At 39.3% G+C, this 22,844-nt stretch overlaps 1 protein-coding gene across 3 annotated transcripts in view; it reads left to right on the top strand.

Moving 5' to 3' along the window:
• Positions 1-20,755, top strand: part of Xrcc4 (X-ray repair cross complementing 4) — a 243,229-nt gene extending 222,474 nt beyond the window's left edge. For all 3 annotated transcript variants that reach the window (XM_042261598.2, XM_006980469.4, XM_042261599.2), the window contains exon 8: positions 20,202-20,755. In XM_042261598.2, the coding sequence (XP_042117532.1) occupies positions 20,202-20,307 (106 nt within the window). In that variant the 3' untranslated portion in view covers positions 20,308-20,755. The remainder of the gene's footprint in view (positions 1-20,201) is intronic.
• The last annotated feature ends 2,089 nt before the right edge of the window (positions 20,756-22,844 follow it).

The following is a 22,844-nucleotide window of genomic DNA, read 5'->3' as shown; positions in this document are numbered from 1 at the left end:
GAATTAATACCAAATCTGGTTAGTTATTAACTACAAACAACATTTTCCATGTTTATTGTAAATAAGAAAAAGACCTAAGCCATATTCATCGATTTTTAAACTTTGATTAGTCATATTCATCAATAGTATAAGCTGTTAGTTTGAAAAGTAATATCACATATGGTAAAAGACTATTCCAGTGTTACCCCAGAGATGACCACCATTTCACGTGGTTGACAGTTTCCTAGGATGTTAGAGAAGCAGCTTCACAGAAATGTCAAGTGAGCTTCTCAAAGGCACCATATTTTAATCAGTCAAAGGAATCAAGACTTTTTTTTCTGTCTATGAACATCACTAAATCCTGAAATCCTAGTAAAATTTTGGCAATGGTGCTAATAAAAATATTTCTCATTTCTCCTTTTGTTCACTGAGAATTTTTGCCTGATAATTTTTAACAAAGTGAAAAGTAGGAAGAAGTCACTTTCCTGTGTTCTTTTATCAAAGTAGTGGCAAAGATAAGTGGAGAAACCTGGTGTACGGCAGTCTGTGATGTCACACAGCACTCCAGTGAGATGGGAAACATAGGTCTTCAATGTGAATTTGAGCAAATTAGAGGATAGGTGAGAAAAGACACCATAAGAAAATGAAGATGGACTGTGATGTGAAGGCTTTAGTGGTTTGGCTGTGAAAACAAAGAGGAAAAGACAAATAAATTATGTAAAGGACAATTAGATTTCATCCAGTGATAAGGAAGGAAGTAAAAAGACAGGTGTTGATTTTCTCTCTGTACCAAGAGCCAAGCAACAGAGTCAGCCGATCAATAAATCTGCAAAGCTCATTCCCACATCATAGCATTAGATGTTATCCAACTTTTCAATTTTGTAGGGAAAGAAGCCAGATACTTCCAGATATTTCCCAAACTACTAGAAAATCAACATTAAAAGTGATGTTTTATCCATATGAACCAGTGTCCTGTGGAAGCCCAACACTTGCTCTCTTTCTGAAAATGCCCAGCTCACCTGAGAGCCTTGGAGCACACAAGACCATCCCAGGCGTCTCTGGCTAACAGCCCAAACCGTTAGTAAATTAAGCTGTGTCGACGTCCCAGTTACACACGGGCTTGCAAGCTCAGCCCATCGGGGAGGCCTCCCTTCATGTTTTACTCTGGCAGAGGGTTTTCAGGGATAATTGCTTCCATCACAGGCTAAATAAGTTGGCTATTAATGCAAATGAACATAGAACTGCAAAGGAGATTATAATTCATGTAGACAGATGGCAATTTCCTGCTTGCTTCTGTGTTTGCTTGCTTGCTTTTATGAACTGTCTAAGAGAACTCTCTTATTGATAAAACTCTGTAAACGTTTTATTTATATGCACAGCAATTTTGCTAGTGCAGAGTGAGAATTTACCCCTCTCATTTCCCTCTGAGCATTCTTCCCTTTTTTCCCCTGGAATATATCACTTGGGCTTTCTAAAAAAATAAATAAATAAATAAATAAGTAGGAGAATGTTCTCACATACTCACCAGTAGGAAAAACATATATACTGATATTTGCTTGTAGAAAGATTTACTTTAAATATTTTACAGTTGCTACTACTCATACAAGAATCCTATAAATTCTAAAATATATTCCTAGTTGTAGCAGGAATCTTAAAGAGTCTTTATTAATAAAACAAACCCGGAGCCAAGTATTGGGTCAACAGTGGAAGATCAGAGACAGAACAAGTCACAGCTACCACACCTGGCCAACTTCTCAGCTGATCTTGTTTCCTCAGACTGGAAGCCTCTGTATCCTCATATCCGAATGGCTCTCAGCTGAACTGTGCTGCTCAAAACCAAAAGCTTAACCAACCAAATGCTTCTAGTTTCTGTTCCTCACACCTTATATACCTTTCTGTTTTCTACCACCACTCCCTGGGATCAAAGGCTCGCTTTCTGTGATTAAAGGTGTGTGTCACCATGCCTGGCCATTTCCAATGTGGCCTTGAACTCACAGAGATCCCCGATGGATTTCTACCTCTGGAGTGCTAGGATTTCTACCCTTTGTATCTAGTGGCTGTTCTGTCTCTGACCCCAGATAAGTTTATTAGGGTGCACAATATTTTGGGGAGCACAATACCACCACACCTAGTATACTCATCTGTAGGAAGAATGCATATGCTAATATTTACTTATTGAAAGATGTACTTATATATTTTTAAAATCTTTACTTCTTGTTTTATTGTAAAATAAGATTCCTATAACTATCCTAAGATACTTTTAACTTTTAGTTTCAAAGTTATGTGTCCAAGTATTTTGTTACTTTTTATTTAAACAGATTGATACATTTCTATTAGTTTTCCAAATAAGATGTACCATAGGCCATTTTAATTTTTTAATGGGTTAACTTGTCTCTATCTTAATTCAACCTCTACCACCCTAAGCACAGAAATTTAAATCATTCTTAAACTACTTACTCTGCAGATCTCCACTACACAAAAAATTATTTCTAACTTCACCATTCAGGTTATGACAAAACTAATATACTTTAAATATACCAGCTTAATCAGCTAGTATATACCAGTGTCAAGTTTACAGAAATAACAGTTGAGCTTCAGCAACTGGTTAAATTCATTTAGTGTTTGTTTCTTTGGAGAGGTTGAAGGTCTACGTCTCTGGTAGAATGCTTACCTAGAAAATGTGAAGCCCTGGGTTCGGTCCACAGCCCATAAATAAAATTTTTCAGTAAAGATACAGGAAAAATTAAAATACATACATCAGTATCTTTCTTAATATATTAATTGAAATTGACTTTTGCAATAATCATGAATGTTAGTATCTGGAAGTGGAAAATCCAGTATATATTTAGAAGGGCAAAGATGCCCTTGAATTCCATGTGTTGATGCCAGTGGCCTATGCCTGTGAGTGCCTTTGTTTCTTCTGAAGATGGAATCGGGGGTTAGGGTTGTGGCCTTTTGTTTTGGATAGTCATCTTAGGGGTGCTGGATATATTGATTTTTGAAGACAGTCTTACTCTGTAACCTAGGCTTCATAGAATTTACTGTGTCATTTTGCCTGCCTCAGATTCACTGAAATCCTCCTGCCTCAGGCTCTCAAGTGCTAAGATTAAAGGCATGAACCATCATATCCTGGTGAAAGTGTTTTGATAGAGTCAGTTTATTTGTTGTTACCATCTAAATTTAACAGAAAAAAAAAGGTCTGTTCCATAGAAGCAGCATAAAAATAATTTACAGATAGAATTATTGAAGACTTGTAGGTTGATGGAAATTACAGCTGATCTTGTAGGAGCAGTTCCCTCCCACTGGCTGCTTTCATAGGTGAAGTGGGGACCCTTCAAGTGATTCTTTTAAGAAGATACTACTCAAATAGCATAGTTGAGAGCCACCCTCCTTAGCGCGTTGATGTTTCCTGGTCTTTCTGTTGTAAGCCACAGCCAGCCTCTCCCTCCTACAGTGACTCTGGATCTGTGGTTTCAGGAGCTGTGGCCTCCCTTATTGTCAGCTTGATTCTTTTATTCCTGCAAGCTGTTCTCTGAAGTGTCCATTGTATGTGTTCTCTGTAGTAGACCTTGTCTCCCTTCCTGAGGTCTTTCTAACAAGCCATTTTACACGGAAAAGTCTGGATAGGAGGTCCACTTAGGATCTGTGTATTATATTGTCATCACAATTTCCACTCTTTCCTTCTGGACTGGAACATAGTGCTCTCCTTGATGTTTTGCTGTGACAGTTGTAATTTTGTGATTGTATAACATGACCTTTGATTTCTTTGGATAACAGTGCTTTTGCTGTTCTACAACTAGTTCTTATCAGTAAGGAGCTTTTAGTCTGATTCTTAAACAGTGAAAAGTAACAGAAAGCCTAAAGACACATATTTAGTGTCCCTGGTAATCTGACAGTAATAACAACCCTTCCTCTTTTAAATTGCTTTTCTCCATTTCCAGAGAGTTGATGAGGGATCCCTACTGCTGTTTCATGGGAATGTTCTTCACAATTAACAATATGCTGTTTTTGATGTCAGCAGATTCTTAAAATCATTGGTGGCATAAATCTGCATGTTAATCAGGAATAAGCTCATTATGGGTATTGAATTGTTTGAAAATGCTCTTGTTTGCTTTGTTTATCAAGATATAATTAATATAAAGTGGAGCCTGTGCTTCTTAAGTGTGCGGTTTTATGGGCTGTAGCACCTTAGCCGACAGGGGAATTTCCATCACCACAGACATTTGCCACCTGCTCTTTTGGAGTCAGTCAGTCCTGCTTGATCCACAGCCCTGGCAACCACTGGCCTGACTTCATGACAGTACTTCTGCCTTCTCCAGAATGCTACATAGAAGCATAAATTCGTAGTCCTCCTCAGTGTGACTTCGTTTGTGTAGTGCAGTCCCTTTGGAGTCATTCCAGAGGGAATTGTATCAGCATTTCATTGTTCTTGGTAACAAGAACTCCATGTGAACATGCTGTATTCATTTATGCATTAATACTCTGAATTTCACTAATAAAGTCATTATTATTACAGAGTTCTTGCTCTGTGCCAGGTACTGTTGTAAATGTTTTAAATTAGTTAAATGAACTAATGCTATAAGTTGCAGCCTGACATTCGACTCTAGTATTACACTTTTAAGACTGAATGCTGTCTCCTCTGTTTATCATTTTATGGACTTGAGATACCAGTTTTTTCTACATTTCAGCACAGTGATGGCAGTGCTATCAGAATTACTTCCTGGTGCTATGGTGTTGGGTTTTTTTTATTACTTTTTTTTTTCTTTTTGTCTCTTTTTAACACGATAGCTCTGGGCAGCAACACAGCCACAGCCAGAGCTCCGTGCCCTGCCATGAGGCTGGTATGGGCAGGACTCAAGCAGGTACCACCCGGGGCCTTTGGCACCCAGCAGTCAGACACCATAGTGGTAGAGGATGGGAAGGTGGGAGAGGGAGAGCGGTGGAGCAGGGGAGAGAGGTGGATCTGAAGCGGTGAGGGTGGTGAGGAACAGACTGATGTGAATGACCTGCTTACCCCAGAGTCCAAGATGTAGGGTCTGGGCTATTGCCAAGGGCCAGTCTTGGTCCAAGGCTGTGAAGCGTCTGAGGGGACATGTGTTGATGTCTGTGGAGCCTGCTGCCACTAGGGCCATGCAGAGGCCTGTGGTCTGGGCCGCCACCTGGGGCCAGGTTCGTATCCAAGGGCCATGCTGCCCCAGGAGCCATGCCAATCTGAGTCGCCTGAACGGCCACCTGGGGCCATGGTGACACTCAGGCCCCAGCTGCTGCCAAGGACCATGTCGGGGGTCCGTGGTCCTACCACAGCCAGGGTCTGTATTGATGTCCAGTGGCCCATAGTGCCACCAAAGGCCAAATGGTTGCCTATGATCTAGGCCACAAGCTATCACCATGCTGGTGTCTGAGGGCTGTTGCACTGCCAGGGCCATGCTGAGTTGAGTGGCCAGCACTGTCACCTGAGGCCATGCCGTCATTCAGGCCACTGTTACTGCTGAGGACCTTATGATGCTGGAGTCTGGTCAGTCACCTGAGACCATGTTAGTGTCCTTGGACCATGCTGCTACCAGGGCCATACTGCTCTGGGCGGCCATGCTGTCACCAGGGCCATGGTGATGCCCTGGCCTGGGCTGTTTCCAAGGACCATATCTAGGTCTATGGTCCTGCTGCAGTCTGTGTTGCTGTCCATGACCTGTGTTGCCACCGGGGTCATAGGAACCAAGCCTATTGAATCTAAGGGCTGGGCTGGGCTGGCCCCGCCCTCACTGGCCCTGGGATTGCTGGCCCTGCCCTTCACTGAACACTGTAGCATGAGAGCTGGTACCCCCCACCCCACCCCCGCAACACACATATACAATCAGGAAAGATGGCCCCACTCCTCGCTATAGGTGTGTACCTCACCTGGTCAGGGCACTACCAATCTAGAGAGAGGGCACTGCCCCTTGCCTGCACAAGACAGTAGAGCTGGCCCTGGTGTAGTGAGTGTGGGTGAGCTGCACCTGAGGGCCTGAGAGCAGGAGAACTGGCCCTGCTCCTTGCTGCAGGCTGCATTAGGTGGGCTGGTGTAGGCAGTGTAAGAGAGCTCACCCAGGGTAGTGACAATAAGGGAAAGTTGGTGGCCTGACCAACCCACTATGACCCAGGCCCAGAACCCGGGCTATGAGTTGACCTGCCCCAACATCCACCTCATCAATGAACTGGAGAAGTATGTGAAAGGGACAAACCTACAGATCCAAAGCTGCAGGATCCCCATGACCATGACAACCACAGAAAATCCAAGGGGAGCCCCAGTGAGGGCCCATTATCAAGAGTACAGCAGAAGCCAGACCAATGACTGTAGCAATGAACACTTGCAAGTGAAGATGAGTGGACTAACGGGCCCACTGTGTGCCTCAGTGGGCCACACCACAGCTTCCAGGATGGGATTCTTCGCCCTTGTGTTGCTCTTTGTTTTGTTTGTTGTTTTGGCTTGGTTTTTTGTTTTTGTTAATTTGGCTTTGTTTTGTTTGGCTTTTGGTTTTCCTTTCCAATTTTGTTTTGTTTTGAGGGGGAGGTTACAAGGGCAGAGGGCAGATGCAGGGGTTGGGAAGGGTGATGGATGGAATCAGAATGCATGATGTGAAATCCACAAAGAATCAACAAAAATTAAAAAAACAAAACAAAACAAAAAAAGTTTTCTTACTGTCAAATGTTAGTAAAGAACATTGGACAACTGGAACCGGTTTTTTGTTTTGTTTTGTTTTGTTTTGTTTGTTTGTTTGTTTGTTTTTTAAACAGGATTTCTCTATGTAGTTTTGGTGCCTGTCCTGGATCTCACTCTGTAGACCAGGCTGGCTTCGAACTCACAGAGATCCACTTGGCCCAAGTGCTGGGATTAAAGGCGTGTATCACCACTATCTAGCAACAACTAGAACATTTATGCAGCAATAATGATGGTAGAAATTAACTAATTATAACAATTTGACATAATTTTGTAAAAATAACAAAAAATTAAACATTAGCATGTACTATGACCTAAAGATTCATGCCATAAAAAGAATCCTGATATATGTGTTTCAAAGTATACCTAAAATTCTCAAAGCAGTGTTGGTGTAACAAATGTAATAAAAGTAAATTATATAAATCCATGCTACAATATTAGGAAACATTGCAACTAAGTGAGATGAGCCCTTTTTATTTACTAATGCTGAATGAAATAACAAGTCACAGAACATTAGCCATAATGTAATTCTGTTTTTATGATGGTAAAAAGGAAAACAGCCTTTACACAAAAGATTTAGAAACTTAGACATAAGAAACTTTCCATTTTTAAAGTACAGGAATGTTTTACACAAAAAAGCATGGATAAGTTTGCACCTCTGTGTTCTCTGAGTATGCAAGAAGACGTATGGATGTGGCTCCAGTGCTCACCTGGATTCTCAATTTAAATGGAAACATTTTAGCAGTTTGATGTATTATTCCATTGCATGTCATATGTGTCCTGTGTCAAATATTGCACAAAACAATCTTAAATATTAGAAATGATTGAAGAGTGACTAGTGTTTTCTCTTTTTTAATTAAAATCAATTTAATTTCATTTTTAGTTTGTTTTTAATTTAACAAAATGAATCTTTTATGTTTAAAAGTTTCATGGTTATATCCCTTGTAAGTAGTATTGTGTTTCATATTGTGTTTCATAAGGACATTTTCATACAGTTATATACTGTACATTGAGAATGTCCATTATCATATCTACTCTGCTCTCTCATTAGTTCTCTCCCCCCCCTCTCTCTCTCTCGACTTGTTCAGAATTCTGTAAAATATTTTTTAATCATATGCCACCCTCCTACCCTTCCCAGATCCATCCCCTTTCAATATACAATGATATCCCACCAACTTTCTGGCCTTTTGTTTTAACCCTTCAACAACAATTTGTGCTATGCAGAGTGTAGTAGTACTTTCTCATCAGTACCACTAGCCCAGAAATAATGATATGGAGACTCTTAGATTAGGCTTGTTCCTAACTAGTTCTAATAACTTAAATTAATCCATATTTTTAAATCTATTTTCTTCCATGTGAGTCATTCCTCATCTCTGTACTGCCCATCCTGCGCCCTCCACATCTGGCTGGTGTTCTCTCTCTGCCTGGAAGTCTGCCTGTTCTCTCCTGCCTAGCTATTGACCATTCAGCTCTTTATTAAACCAATCACAGTGACACATCTTTACACAGACTAAAGAAATATTCCACATCATTTCCCCCATTTTGTCTAAATGAAAAGGAAAGTTTTAACTCTAACACAGTAAAACTTTCTATAATAAAAAAAAATTTATCAGATAAGAATTGCATTCACAGTGTATTTTGATGTGCTGCTTTTCTTTGTTTTAAATATTCTCTTTGAAACACAAAATTGAATTCTTAAAAGACTTTTCCACTAAATAGATAATTTTATTTATCACATGGTACTCTTAACACATGAAGGAAGCAAATTGCTATGTAAATAGGCAAAGAGGTTTATTAAACACAGACTGGTGGTTCTTAATGCTCTAAGGGCTGATGCTATAAAGGGTGAGTGTTTCCTAGCAAGATTTAGCAAACGTGTTTGTTTATTTTCAGTAACTCAGCAAATATATGTTTATTTATTTATTTATTTATTACAGATAAATTATGTTATATATATATAGTTAACATTTCAACTATATACAGAAGTAAAATACCTGTAATAGTTAGTCAGTACCATGCTGATAATCTGAGATATTAAAAAAGAATTTTTGCCTTAACTGTCATTAATTATGTAGGTGAGAGTTTTATGAGCACTAACTGTTTTCACTGTGTTCAAAATAAGGTAATATACTTTATCGGTATAACATTTACTAATGAGATGGTAACACGTGCCTACCTCAAAGATACTTTATTGAAAACATAATCACTTACCTTGTCACAAATAGAACAAAGCAAAACAGCACAAGCAGAGTTGCTGTTTGAACATCTCTAAGTAGCAACTTTTAAATTTTCTATGACTTCTTGGTGGATTGTACCATATGGCTTTGTCATAAGTCGACCTGTTGCTAATAAAGTAGGACTGATGTGTAATTAGGTTTTCAGTGATTCATCTGTGAAACACGCTGGATTATTTTACATGGACGCATCTGGTACACATGTGTACAGTGGTTGTTCTGTAGTGATTGACAACTGTATTCTTCTCATAAAGTCCTAGATGCACAGATGTGAACTCTTGATTTCTTAGAGAGACAAAATGTTGCATTCATAAAATTTGTACCTTAGCGATTGTTGAATGTAAAATTTATTCTTATACATGCATTCGCACACAACACAAAATTTGCACTGTTCCTGAAATTTAATGTAAACATTTCATGAAATGTTTTTCTATCGCTGAGCAGACTCAGTGAAAGCACCTTGATCTTTTGGTATTCATTCATAGCATGACATCTGTTTTGGATTGTAAGCTCAAAGAAGGCAATGACCATGTCAGTTTTATATTATGCAGACAACATCCAGTAATGCATAATTTTCCTTTGAATGTTTGCTAAGTATTTGTCAGTCAAGATGGAGATGTTAATGACTTTTAAAAATAGCATTTATAATCTGGCTGTAAGCACCTTTTGCATTAAAGGGGCATTAGCAATATAAATGGTCCTGGTTTGAATTTCATACATTATAGTTAGCAAGATAACACATAGCCATGTTGTTTTCAGTGAAAATGAGTTTATAATATGTAAAAATAGTTCTATAGTGTACATTGCACATTGTACATGTACTAAGGTACATAAAGGATGTAGCATTTTTAGCTGACATTTCCTAGGTAGAATTTGAACCTATAATAACAGGAAGGAACATTGAAGCCAAGAGGAAAACAGAGAAGGAAGCCGTAGTTAAGATCATGAGGGAGCAGAAGGGCCTGGAGTCAACTACTGCCTTGGCCACTTTTCAAATTGTGAGGCCTTGGTGAATCACTATTGTGTCTATGGTTTTATTTTCATCTGGATAATAGAGACATAATAATAAGAACATGAGGTTATTGGTTATGTAAGGAGCTTGGCATAAGATTACTAAATACTTTACATTGAGTTTTCATATTTTAATTACTGCATGAAACAATACAACCAAACCAGCCAAACAAAAAGAAATTTGTGGGAGGAAGCTTCCGGCTGTACGTAGGCATCTGAATCGTCTTCTCATTTACACAGACAAAGGTTGAAAGTGATTTCTGTTGTGAGTGTTATTTTAGTTACACATGCTCTCTGAGTGATGTCAAGCTATTATTGTACATTTTTGAGCTTAAATATCTCTATGATAAATACAAAGAATAGGTTACATTTATTTTTTAGCTCATCTATTCATCTCTCTATTAAGCTCAAAAGCCTGTTGTAGATACTAAGCTATGGAAGAAAACTTGTCTTATTTCAAAGTTAATAGTAACCATTTATTTCATGTGTAAGAAAGAAAATTTGCCCTGTACAAGTGTAAATAGATAACAACAACAACAAAAAAAAAAAAAAAAAAAAAACGCCACCTATGACTGGTAAGATGGCCTACTTTATGTTTTCCAGGAAAAAAATAAGTAAAAGTTACCTGGGGATCTGGATCTGTAGGCTATGTAGTATAATGCCCAAAGTCCTGGGTTTGATCCCCATCACCGCAAAGCCAAGTATGGTGGTACACATCTATAAAGAGGTGGAGGTAGGGGGGCAGAAGCTCAAAGTCATCCTGCAGTACCTAGTGAGTTCAAGGCAGCATAGGTCTAATCAGACCCTGTCCCAGAAATAAAATTTTAAAAATGAATAAAGCTCTTGCTCTGTTTATAGGATCTACAGAACATGGTTGTGACTCTGAATTAGGAGACATGGTGGAGAAAGAACAGGAGTCTTCAAGGAGAACCTGAAAGATTGTTGTATTCAGCCTCTGTTTTAGTTATGTGTAGCATTTGACTAAGTACTATCTGCACTCTCCAGGATTTATTCCTTTCCAGGTTGTAGTATCAACTTCTTTACAGCTTTGTGCAACTCACATTGTTCTATGGTGATCATATCAAAATAGAACTGTGTTAAAAAATAATAAAATTTCCAGGCTTTAAAAAATTATCTCTAAAACCCTGTCATGATAGAATTCTCATCCAGTGACTGGTGGAAGCAGATGCAGAGAGCCACGGCCAAGCCCCAGGTGGAGCTCCAGGAGTCCAATCAGTGAGAGAGAGAAGGGATTATATGAGACCATGATTGGAAAAAGCACAGGGACAGTCAAACTAGTGGAAACACATGAACTGTGAACCAGTTGCTGAGGAGCCCCCATAGAACTGGATCAGGCCCTCTGGATAAGTGAGACAGTTGATTAGCTTGAACTCCTTAGGAGGCCCCCAGGCAGTGGGACCGGGACCTGTCCTTGGTGCATGAGCTGGCTTTTTGGAACCTAGGGCCTATGCTGAGACATTTTGCTCAGCCTTGGTGTCGGGAGGAGGGGACTGGACCTGCCTCAGCTGAATCTACCAGGCTGAGCTGAATCCCCAGGGGAGACCTTGTCTTGGAGGAGGTGGGAATGGGGGTAGATTGGTGGGGCAGGCTGGGGGGTGGGAGGAGGATGGACAGGGGAATCCGTGGCTGATATGTAAAATTAAATTAATTATAAAATAAAAATATAAAAAAAAACTGCCAGGAGAGTGCACCATAATGGAACATGTAATGATTTCTTTTAATAAATTTGGAAATGAGATTTTAAAGAAATTTATCTATGGTATTTTCATGAGCTATACTTCTTCTGCAGCATTCTAGGAGTGAGAACTTTTAGAAATACAGAGTTGCATTCAACTTTTCTAGTTCTAGATAGACTTTTGTATCAAGGGATAGCATGATGCCTGAGACTTAAAAATGCTGAAGTATGGAATGTATGAAGAACATGTTCTGATGGTTTGGGTTGATTATTCAGTTCTTGTGATTACTACTTTCTAATAACTTGTGTGTATCATAGACCAAGAAGTCTTTGTATGTGTTATTTATATCATTTTTGAAAAATATATCGTGAGTTTAAAACAAACCTTAAAAAGCATTTCTTGAGTTGAAAGTTGTCTACCTATAAAAACCCACTTACAGAATGAATTCGTGCTTCCTGCTGTAGAGAGATTCCTGCTATTACAGTGGTTCTTTAAGGTGTTTCCTGTAGTTAGTTACAATTGTCCAGCCATAGAGAAGTGTTCGAGGTATATTGGGAAATATCAAACCTAAACATCCTTTTTCTTTTGTAGTGACAAACAAACCTCTATTATGAAAAAACAAAAAGTGTACTTCAGATTAGATTAAGGAATTAAGATTTTTTTCTGTAGAATAATAGTTGGTGAAGAATTTGAAGTTACATGCATATTTGAAGGTAATTATGATCAGACTAAAAAACGCAGATGAATAGTTCCCATGAGTGGTTATAACTTCTTCAGTTTTGGTGGAGTAAATATGCTTGTGAATTTCCTAATTCCAAGCAAGTGTTATATTTTCTTGCTTGAATATTTTAATTTTTGCTGGTTGATTCTCTTTCTTGATTGAGTATTAAGAAAAAGAGCTGGTAATCCCCCCTTGAGAAGAACCAGATTTATGCAGCAGATTTTATTTTATCCTTGACTTGTTTATTAGTAGCCAACTAGAAGACATTTATGTTTACTGACACGCCAAAAAGTTTAACAGTAATAATGAACAATAACTTAATGAGTCATATAAAAAGAAAATTCAGTATTATAGGTTCTTCAGTTGATTGGTTTCTGAGGATGTGTGTGCCTAAGAATTTTCCAGCATTTCCTATTGAGACCACAACCACGAAGATTGAAAGACCATTCATTTAACACAACTTGCCTCTTTCAAACATGCCAATAAAATGGGCTGAAAGTACTAATGTGAACTTTAAGCATATAAATGTATAAACTCCAGAACTACTTAGAAAAGTCATTGTGTGAGCTCATAATTTAAAGTTAAAAAAAAATCTGGCTAGCCTGTGTCAATGATTCTGGTTCCTTTAATCTCTAGTGAAGACCCAACATGTATTTTGTATGATGTTTTGGGTCATCTTACATGAATCTGTCAGAAGCCTTTCCAAATCATCTCCCAACCAGTCCAAGGGCTTCTTTAGCTCTGAGCTTTACATAACATGTTCTTATGCCTCCTGCTTTAATCAGTTTTCCTGAAAAGTATTTAACTTGGTCAGTTGGAGCCACAATTGAGCCCTAACAAAATGAATGATGGAATGATGAAATGATGGCAGAATAATACTCCAAAAATGACCACATTTGTAGTCCCTGGGCACTGAGAATGTATCTGACCACATGGAAGCAAAATATGAGTTTTCAAGTGAACTGAGGTTGCAAATAAGCTGGCTTTCTAATAACACAAATGTAGTATTAGATTATCCAGGTGGGTCCAGTGTAATCACTATGTGGTAGAGTCAGGAGGGCAAAGTGAGATAAAATGAAAAAATGAGCAGCATAAACGTGATGGTGATGTTACAGCTACCCACATGAAAAGCGTAAGAAGCAGTCTTCTCCACCAGCGCCTCCAAAGGAGAGCACCAGCCAGCCAGTACCTTAATTTTTAACTCAAGCTTCTAACTACAGGATGATAGAGTGTCGTAAGGTGCCACGTTATGTGAGTTGTAGCACCAGTCATAGGAATTACAGCAGCTTCTTCTATACTGTGGGAAGCCATCCTTGGTCCTACGGTCTTGAGAAATCACTACCCTCTATGGCTCAGAAGACCATTCTCCACTGCTCCAGCACTAGACTTGCCTAACCCTGGAGTTCATTTTCTATATTTCCATTTCCTTTCATTAGACTACTAAATTCTGGAGTCCAAGTCAATAGATTGTATCCTCTATTGGGGGACAAGTGAATGTTGACTGTTCAGAGAACACTGATCTCATGGAATGTTGATGGTTGAGAGATTGTGAGAAAAGAGCATCCAGTGCCAGAGTCATTTGGAAACACTGGTAAATAAGCTTCCTTTTTTTTCTTAAAACACTTTTTAAAATACAGTGTGTGTGTGTGTGTGTGTGTGTGTGTCTGTGTGTGTGTGTGTGTGTACACATACTGGCAGTTAAGGAGACTATCTAGTATAAGTTATCGCAGTTTCCCAGTCAAGCATATACCATCTCTGTCCATAGCACTTTCAAGACTGTTCTAGACACACAGGCACATATGTTCGTACACTTATGTATACGTTTCCGTAAATACATATATATGATCTAGTTTTCTGCATATACTATTCTGTACTTAGCACTCACTTTACTTAAAAATGTTATTGTGGGAGAATTTCTACGCTTTCTGTTGTGGACTGTTCCCATGAAACAGTAGAGGAGTTAGTGAAGGAAAATAGTCTCCTAACATTTACACCAAAGGTCTCCTTCCCTTCCTTAGTCATTTGTCATTGTTAATTCTTGCAATCACTGGAACATTTGTGTGCCAAATACAGTGCCAGGTAAAATAAAGCAGAGCCCTCCCAAGAAGGTTCCATGAGTAGTGTACCAAGCAGCAATAGCAAACATCACCTGTGCCAATTCAACCCAGTAAATACACAGAGTGGAGCTGAAGATACTCAAAACTGGTTTTTAAAGCTTGTGTGAACTAGTCTACCGATTATGTGGCTTGTTGCCACAATAATTCATTTATCCAAATACATTTAGCAAGTGTTCAATTTATTGTGATGAAATTTCTATCTGAGTGCTTCCCTTCTTACAGATTGTGGATCTGTTTATCTAATGGTTGGTTTCTCCTTTTTTTTTTCATTTTTATTTTTATTTTTATTTTTATTTTTTTTTTTTTTGGTTTTTCGAGACAGGGTTTCTCTGTGTAGCTTTGCGCCTTTCCTGGAGCTCACTTGGTAGCCCAGGCTGGCCTCGAACTCACAGAGATCCGCCTGGCTCTGCCTCCCGAGTGCTGGGATTAAAGGCGTGCGCCACCACCGCCCGGCCATTTTTATTTTTTACAAAATTTTCTACTCACTCTACATAATACCCACAGATCCCAACTCCTCCCTCTTCCCACCCCCAAGCCCTCACTCCCAGGCCACCCCACATCCCCTAAATCAAGGTCTCCCATGGGGAATCAGCAAAGCCTGGCACACTGAGCCTGGGCAAGTCCAAGCCCCAATGATTGGTTTTAAAACTGAATTATATGCAGAACTTGGAGGATAACTTTGTGGAGTCAACCTTTATGATGGGTTCTAGGGATCAAACTCGGGTCATCATTCTTTTGTGGCAACAATTTTTACATGCTGAGCCATCTCATTTGTCCATAATCTTCTTTTCAAATCCATTCTAGATGCTTTTACAGGACATTTTTAGAATTATCCTTTTACAATGTCTATAAATCATTAAATGCATTATAGGACTAAATATGACTACTTTTTGTTTTTCTTCTTTTCTTGTTTTATTCATGTAACATATTCCAAAGGGCATGTCTGTGTTCTTCTTGCTCATGTTTGAACAGCGGGGTCATGTGTATTAGAAGATAGCTGTGAATTTAATTGAAACTAATGAATGCAGTTGCTCTTGCTTGCCACTTGGGTTGCCAGGAGAGTCTGCTCCTTTTCTTTCACTTTCTCAGGCCAATGAAATGATGTCTAGACTTGTGAATTCCAGACTGTGTGAGTCTCGGCTTTTACTGGGTCCTAGTGGCTTCAGTCCGTTAGTTTGTTTAGGAGAAGCCTTGGTTTTTATAAGGTCAGATAGAAATCGGTCAGCTACTCTTCCTGTCATAACACTCAATGTATCTCTAAGTACTAATTTCTAATTTAAAAATAAACTAGTGAAAAAAAAATAAAAAATTAAAAAATAAAAATAAAAATAAACTAGTGACATTGGTGGCATCTAATCTTTAAGTTCATTATTTAATATTTTATTTGAATGGTAGTCATGTCGTTGAGTTTGGGAGTTTGTAAGTTTCCTGTAAAATGCATGACAGGAACTCTGTTCAAAGTCAGTATGATCGTGGTCTGCTTGCTTCATCTCGGCAGGGCCTTATCTTTTGATTCAGTTTTGTTGTTGTTGTTGTCTTATGGGTTTCTTTTTTTCCCCCTTTGGGTTTTGTGGGATTTTTCTTAGTCTTTCTCATGAAGACTTGACCTGACACATCCAAAGTCAAACCATTGGATAGTTGGCTTCTTTTTTCGAGGGGGGGAGTGGGGAGCTTTTAGAGATCAGCTTTCGATTTGTGAGCTACAAGCTAGCCCAGGCTCACGTCAAACATGTAATCCTACTGCCTTAACTTCCCATGTACTAGGAATACTGACATACCCCGGCAATTCTTGGCCACATCGACTTTTTCAAGATGCATTTTCTGTATTTGTGTGTGTGCTGTGTGTGTGCTTACAGGCAGATGCTCATGTGCCACCACTCAAGCCCCAGGGCAAAGAGAGAGTAAAGCCAAGTTTAACTGTGTAGACTGTTTTTAGCATCAGCAGAACAGTGGCTTCCTGCTGTCCTGCTGAGATGCCTGGGTGATGATGGTTCAGCACTTCAATGTGTGAGGGCTGCGATCTGGGAGTTTAATACTTCTTCCTTCCTGAGAAAACACTGCCTGTCCTTCCATGATAAATCTTAAGCTTTACAGTGTCCTTCCAGATTATTCTTCTCAGCACCAGATAATTAATAATGAGTGAAATAATTCACCTAAAGTGGGAGCTTCAGCAGTCAACATTACAGTGAGATCCAGACCTGGGCAAGCAGCAGCAGCTCGAGCTGTTAGTCCTGTCTCGAGTCTTGGCTCTGTCTCCTTTTGCTCACTTCTCTGTCTGTCTCCTCAGTGTTAATCTCCACTGTCCAGATCGATGCATTTTCTCTTTGATGGCCCTCCTCTGGGTATCTCTTCCCCTTCCCCTTTGCTGTAGTGACCAGTGATGAGGCCCTGACAGCCATGTCTGCCCTCCCCTGAAGAGGCCTGAGCTCTGTTCCTGTGTAATCACCCCCCTCCCACACCCTCCCTCCAAGGAGACAGATAACCTGCTGGTGTTTCAGATCCCTTCACTTCCAAACCGAGCTCTCGAAGCTGGCACTGAATCTCCTCTTCTTCTCTATGAACATCCCCACCACAGCCAAAGCCACAAGGTCTGAGAAACTTGACACAGAGGAGCTGAAAAGACCCAGAAATGACATCTCGTGGAAGAGCAGATACAGAAGAGCACCCACAGGTGCACAGATATATCCAGTATACACACACGTGTGTGCACACAACACATTCACACATATGCCACTCTTCAAAGATCAGTATTGCTTACTTTTGTGATTTTGACTTTTAGGTAGAGCCATGCGGTACTGTGCATTCTTTTGTGCCTTGATCAACATTTCATTGAGATTTGTGCATGTGTGTAGCTGTATAGTATTCTATTATGTGAAAATTCAGAAATAGGTATGCCATTTTCCTGTTGAAAGACATTTGTTTAGTTTTTAGTTTTTCACTATTAAAAAGGACCTCTATGATTATATATATGTATGTGTGCATGTACGTATTTCCTGAGTGTCTACCTAGTGGTGAATTCCTGAGCCACAGGTAGAAACATTTTCTTATCTTTGGCAGATATTGACAAGTTTTCTGTAGTAATTTCAGATGTTAAATATCTTACCAACAATATTTTATCTACTTATTTGACATCCCCTGGAAGCCTTGATATTATTACACATTTATTTTTGTTAACCTGCCATTGAACCTCTACCTGAATCCTAAATATATTGTAAAGATGTAAAATAGGAAAACTTTGTTTTAGTTTTTCTGTCTTGTGTGACTTACAGAACATCTCTGAAGTAGTTGTCGCTTGTGAAAATTTACCTTTTCTTTGTGTGGACGGAATTCTGAACTTTCTCTCTTGACTCACTGTGGATGTGAGGCCTGAGAATTGCACACTCCTGTCCGTCGCCATTCTTGCTGCACCTATCAGGGCTCGGGACCTAACAAGGCTGAAGTCGGTCCCTTAAGCACCAGGCTCTAGACAGACAGCAGGTGTAAGTGTAGGACTGGGAATCTCTTTCTGTCTGTCCCTTCAGGGTAATCCTTTCATCCTCTGCTGATATTTCAAAACAGAATTGATAGACCTCTGTTTTCTAGGGGTACGGTGTCTAGACAGTGAACAAAATTGCAGAGGCCTTTCCAAGTCTGACTTACAATTGACATAACTCAGTCCTCTATTTTACCCAAGAGAGCTAAAAGCAACTAAGACATCTCAGACTGGGGAAAAAATGTGTGTGTGCATTTGTATGTGTGTGTGATGATGAACTGCTATGTATATAGTATCCTTTTTTTTTTCTCCCTCTTATGAAGTACATTTTTAGATACTTGGTTACATGCTATGATAGTTACATCTGCATTTCCCATTAATTCCCAAGGGTTGTACTTGTCATTTTGACACTGTATTAATACCTAGCACCTTGACCCAATCAGGTTATCTACCCGTGGCTTACTTGGGGTAAAAACGACACATCCCAGGTTGAGGGTCGCGAGTCATGATTAATTCTGCATAGTCAAGAGACCAAGAAGGACTGGATGGTAAATTCATTTTTAATAATCTGTGCAACTAAATGTAGGTACAAGGATTTTAAAGTAATCATACATAGCTGATATTTCTGGATTTTAGTTGGTTACTCCTTTATTCTGCTACTACCAGATCTTAATACTTTATTCAGTATTTAGCACTGATAATTAACAGTTTATGCATGTCTTGTGGGAATGTACAAGCATTTTCCTTTGCATCACCTAATTTAATCTTCCCATCATTATTAGGTATATGTTACCTCAGTTTTACAGGAAAGAGAGCTGAAGTCCCATTGGATGAATTGGCTTGCCTAAAGCCACACCACTGGTTCACACCCATGGGTTCCAACTTCAGCCTTGTACTCTTTCAGCTATAGTAAGCTAGCCATGGCTTTGAAGCTGGAAATATGGAGATATCTATTTAATGGATTGATTTGATCTAATCACATCTATCCCTGAAGCCATCTCTAGTTAATATTGAGTAATGCTTCCTTGGGCTGAGCTCTGTGATCCTCCAGCCCAGTCTGCTGGGCCACAGTGGTCATGAAGTGAACAAGGCTGTTGTCTGGGTTTCACAAACTGTGTTTACATATAGACATCAAATCCAGCAAAGTCTAAATAGAATTTGGTTTACTATGCAATTATATGTAGACCCAATAAATGAGGTTGGACCAGCACATTTTACCCCATCTGCTGTGGATATGGAGTCATTATTAATTACACACAAGTAATCAGTTGATCAACTGACTATTAGAGGAAACTCATGTGATCAGAGAGTACAGTTACTGAGAGACAATGTGGATATTAATGGGTAAAACAAATACAGAGACCCATGGCCAGACAATATGCAAAGAATGAGAGAACTGGGAAGGCTCCACCCTAACAAGATGACTCCATCAAATCCCTCCCCTCAGGGCTCAGCCCTGCAGAAGAGGAGATGGAGAGACTGTGAGAGCCATGGGGGAATGGAAGACCCCAAGGAAACAAGGCCCTCTAGATCAGCCTGATGGAAGCACAGATGAACTCAGAGACTGGAGCAGGGTGCTCAGGTCTGCATAGGTCTGCACCAGCTGGGGTCCTAGAGCTGAACTGAGAAGGGGACGCACGCCCATCCCTGACCCAGAATCCATGTCTAACTGAAAACTACTTGCAAATGAAAATTTATTTTTCACCATGGAGTCTCAGTGGGTATACAAACTACTCTTGAGGGTCGGCTGCATGCACCGCAGTAGACAGCCAAGAGAAAATGGGAAGTTCAAGTTATTTTTGTTGTTGCTTAATTTTATCTGTTTTTGTTTTGTTTAACTTTATTTTTCTCGCCTTTTACCCTACAGGTCGTGTGTGTGTGTGTGTGTGTGTGTGTGTGTGTGTGTGTGTGTATTATGGCTTCCAGTTTAGTGTTTTTATGAGATTCCTGAGTATGAAAATGAGTGGGTCTCTGTTTCTTGTGCCTTCTCTTGGGCTCTTTTCCTTGTGTTTGTCTGTTTTGCCCTAACCCGGTGTGTTAGTTTTCATTGTATCTTATTATATTTTATTATTATCCTTCAGAAGCCTGTTTGTTTTCTGATGAGAGACAGAAAAGCAGTATATCTGGATGAGAAAGGAGTTGGGGAGAACCTGGGAGGGGTAGATGGAGAGGAAACTAATTAGAATATATTATGTACGATTTAAAAAATAAAATAAAAATTAGAAATTAAAAAAAAAAAACTAAACATAACTATCCTGGTTTTCTTTTTACTCTAGGCTTGCCTCTTCACTGCCTCAGACCTTGAAAGAGGAGCACGCTTCTGCTGAAAACATGTCTTTAGAAACCCTGAGGAACAGCAGCCCAGAAGATATCTTTGATTAGATACAAATCCTAGAACCCGACTTTGGTGTTCATTAAAGTACCTTCTTTATCCAGTTCTTGCAAATGAAAAGGGAGGCTTTCAACTTAGCAGCAATGGTTGCTACGTTGCGGCTTCACCATACACACAGTGGATTCCACAAGTGCATGACAGTCTGGTTGGATGACAGAGGGACACTTTCATCTACCATTCGTGTTGCCTATTAAGTCTGAGTTTTGTTCCTAAGGGCACATTTGTCATATTCCTTCACGTATTATTGTAACTCTCTAATGATTCTTGGAAGATTTGGGGAATGGGGCAAAAAAAAAATCTTTAAATGATTCTTTTTGAATTGCACTTTAAACAACATGTTTGAAAAGTTTAACTTATGAGTGACACATATAAAATATCTTTAAGTTGTGTGTAAACAATCTGGAAATCTGATAGTTAATAAAAGTTTGTGTTCTTAAAGAAACTATTAACTGCATGTATTCCTTATTGTAGTAAATTATCTTTCTGAAGTACTGACTGGTGGGCATCTCATGTTCAGTGGGCAGCACCAGTTGGCCTTAGCGGATTATTTTTTAAAAAGACATGAAGTTGGGGAGGGACCATATTGAAGAGTTGTGAAAGGACTTGGAGGGGAGAAATAGGGAACAAATTTATCACATTTTACTCAAGAATAAAGAAAGTAATATGAGTGCTTACATATGTAAATGTAACCATTTGGGGACCAAAACAAAATAAACAACAACAAAAAATAACCTTTTTTCAGCCCTTCTTGAATGCAAAGACCATGGCATACCTGTCATCAGTCAAACTGGGTACATTTCTTCCTGCTCTTCACCAACCTGCTTCCTAACCGCGTTCTGTCGTCATTTCTTTCCAGCTGAGCATCCGGTCCCTTCTGTCAAAGTTACACTGCACAGCACTTTGTCAGATCAGTACGGGTCCACTCTGTGTCTGTCACCTGCACTGTTGATAAAGCCCATCACTTCTGCTCTCTGCTCTTGGCTTTTGGAACAGCATATATTCTGGACGGCTCTCCTTTTTTTCTGCCACCTACTGTTTAGGCTTCTCGGCTGATTCTTCTCTGCGCAGTAGCTAAAAGCTTTATTACTCTAGGTTTAGTCTTCAACACTCTGCTCTTCACTATCCATATCACTACTTTAAGTTTCTTATGATTTTAAATATCACCTATATATTTTTACCTCTAAAGTTAATAGGCAAAGTTATAAAGAGACTTATGTGTGTGTGTATGTGTATATATACATATATAAATATATATACATATATTTTTTGTTTATTTTATTTTGGTCTCCAAAATGGATGGTTACATTACATACATAAGCACTCACATTTCTTCATTTATTCTTGAATTTCATACATGTGTGCAATGAAATGTGTGTGTATGTGTGTGTGTGTGTGTGTGTGTGTGTGTGTGTAGAGAGAGAGAGATTTTCCTACATTTTGCCACATATGGCTTATGCCTATAACCCCATGACTCAGGAGGCTAAAGGTGGAGAATTTGCCATTGTTTCAAGACCAGCCTGGATTACCTACTGAGTTCCAAGCTAGCTGGGCTACAGAAAAATATGTTTAAAAGAAATTTTACCACATTTTAATTTTTTGATGACTTACATAAGAAAAGTCTATATATTTATAAATTATCAATTATAAATATAATTCTAAAACACAAACCTATGTAGTCACCCAGGAATGTTACTATACTGGTGAGTCTTCAATAATCTTAGATGTATGTACTTTAGATCTTTCTAAGGTACTTTTAAAAGTCAAATGGTATGTATGCAGCTAATTAAAAGTACTCAACCAGAGCCGGGCGGAGGTGGCGCACGCCTTTAATCCCAGCACTCGGGAGGCAGAGCCAGGCGGATCTCTGTGAGTTCGAGGCCAGCCTGGTCTCCAAAGTGAGTTCCAGGAAAGGCGCAAAGCTACACAGAGAAACCCTGTCTCGAAAAACCAAAAAAAAAAAAAAAAAAAAAAAAAAGTACTCAACCAGTATGCGTAGAGTAAAAGAGAGTAATCTTAATGACAATAACATCCATAAAGTTCATCAGATTTTGAAAGTTTTGTTCAAATACGAGCCAAGTATAGTCTGGATAGTATTGTATCTTTGTAAACAATGGATATGTTCATCCGTTGCTCTGTCACATTGACTGAGTTGGTTACAACAGGGTGCATACAGCCTATAACCACAGGTTATTCATGCCTTGTGGAGACATGAAAGGCAGGGCATTCTGTTTCATGCACACTGTAGACAGCTCTCCAAGGTGGTCAGATCCTGCCATGCTAAGTCATGTTTATGCTCATGATTTCCACTGTCTCTGCTCTAAAATAAAGTGTTCTGAAGACGACTGACTGACTTGTAAGGCACAGAACTAAGTTGGAATATATCATGACTCTTTGAATGTTAGTATCCTCATTCTAAGACAAATGGATTTCAGTTGTAGAGGGTGGCTTCAGCGTAAAATTTATAAGTTGGTTGTTGACATCAGATATGGTCCAGGATTCATTAGGGAAAGAAGAAAAAGTCCCTGCA

Source organism: Peromyscus maniculatus, chromosome 15, assembly GCF_049852395.1.
Source record: "Peromyscus maniculatus bairdii isolate BWxNUB_F1_BW_parent chromosome 15, HU_Pman_BW_mat_3.1, whole genome shotgun sequence".
Lineage (NCBI taxonomy): Eukaryota > Metazoa > Chordata > Mammalia > Rodentia > Cricetidae > Peromyscus > Peromyscus maniculatus.
This window is presented reverse-complemented; position numbering and strand designations above follow the sequence as displayed.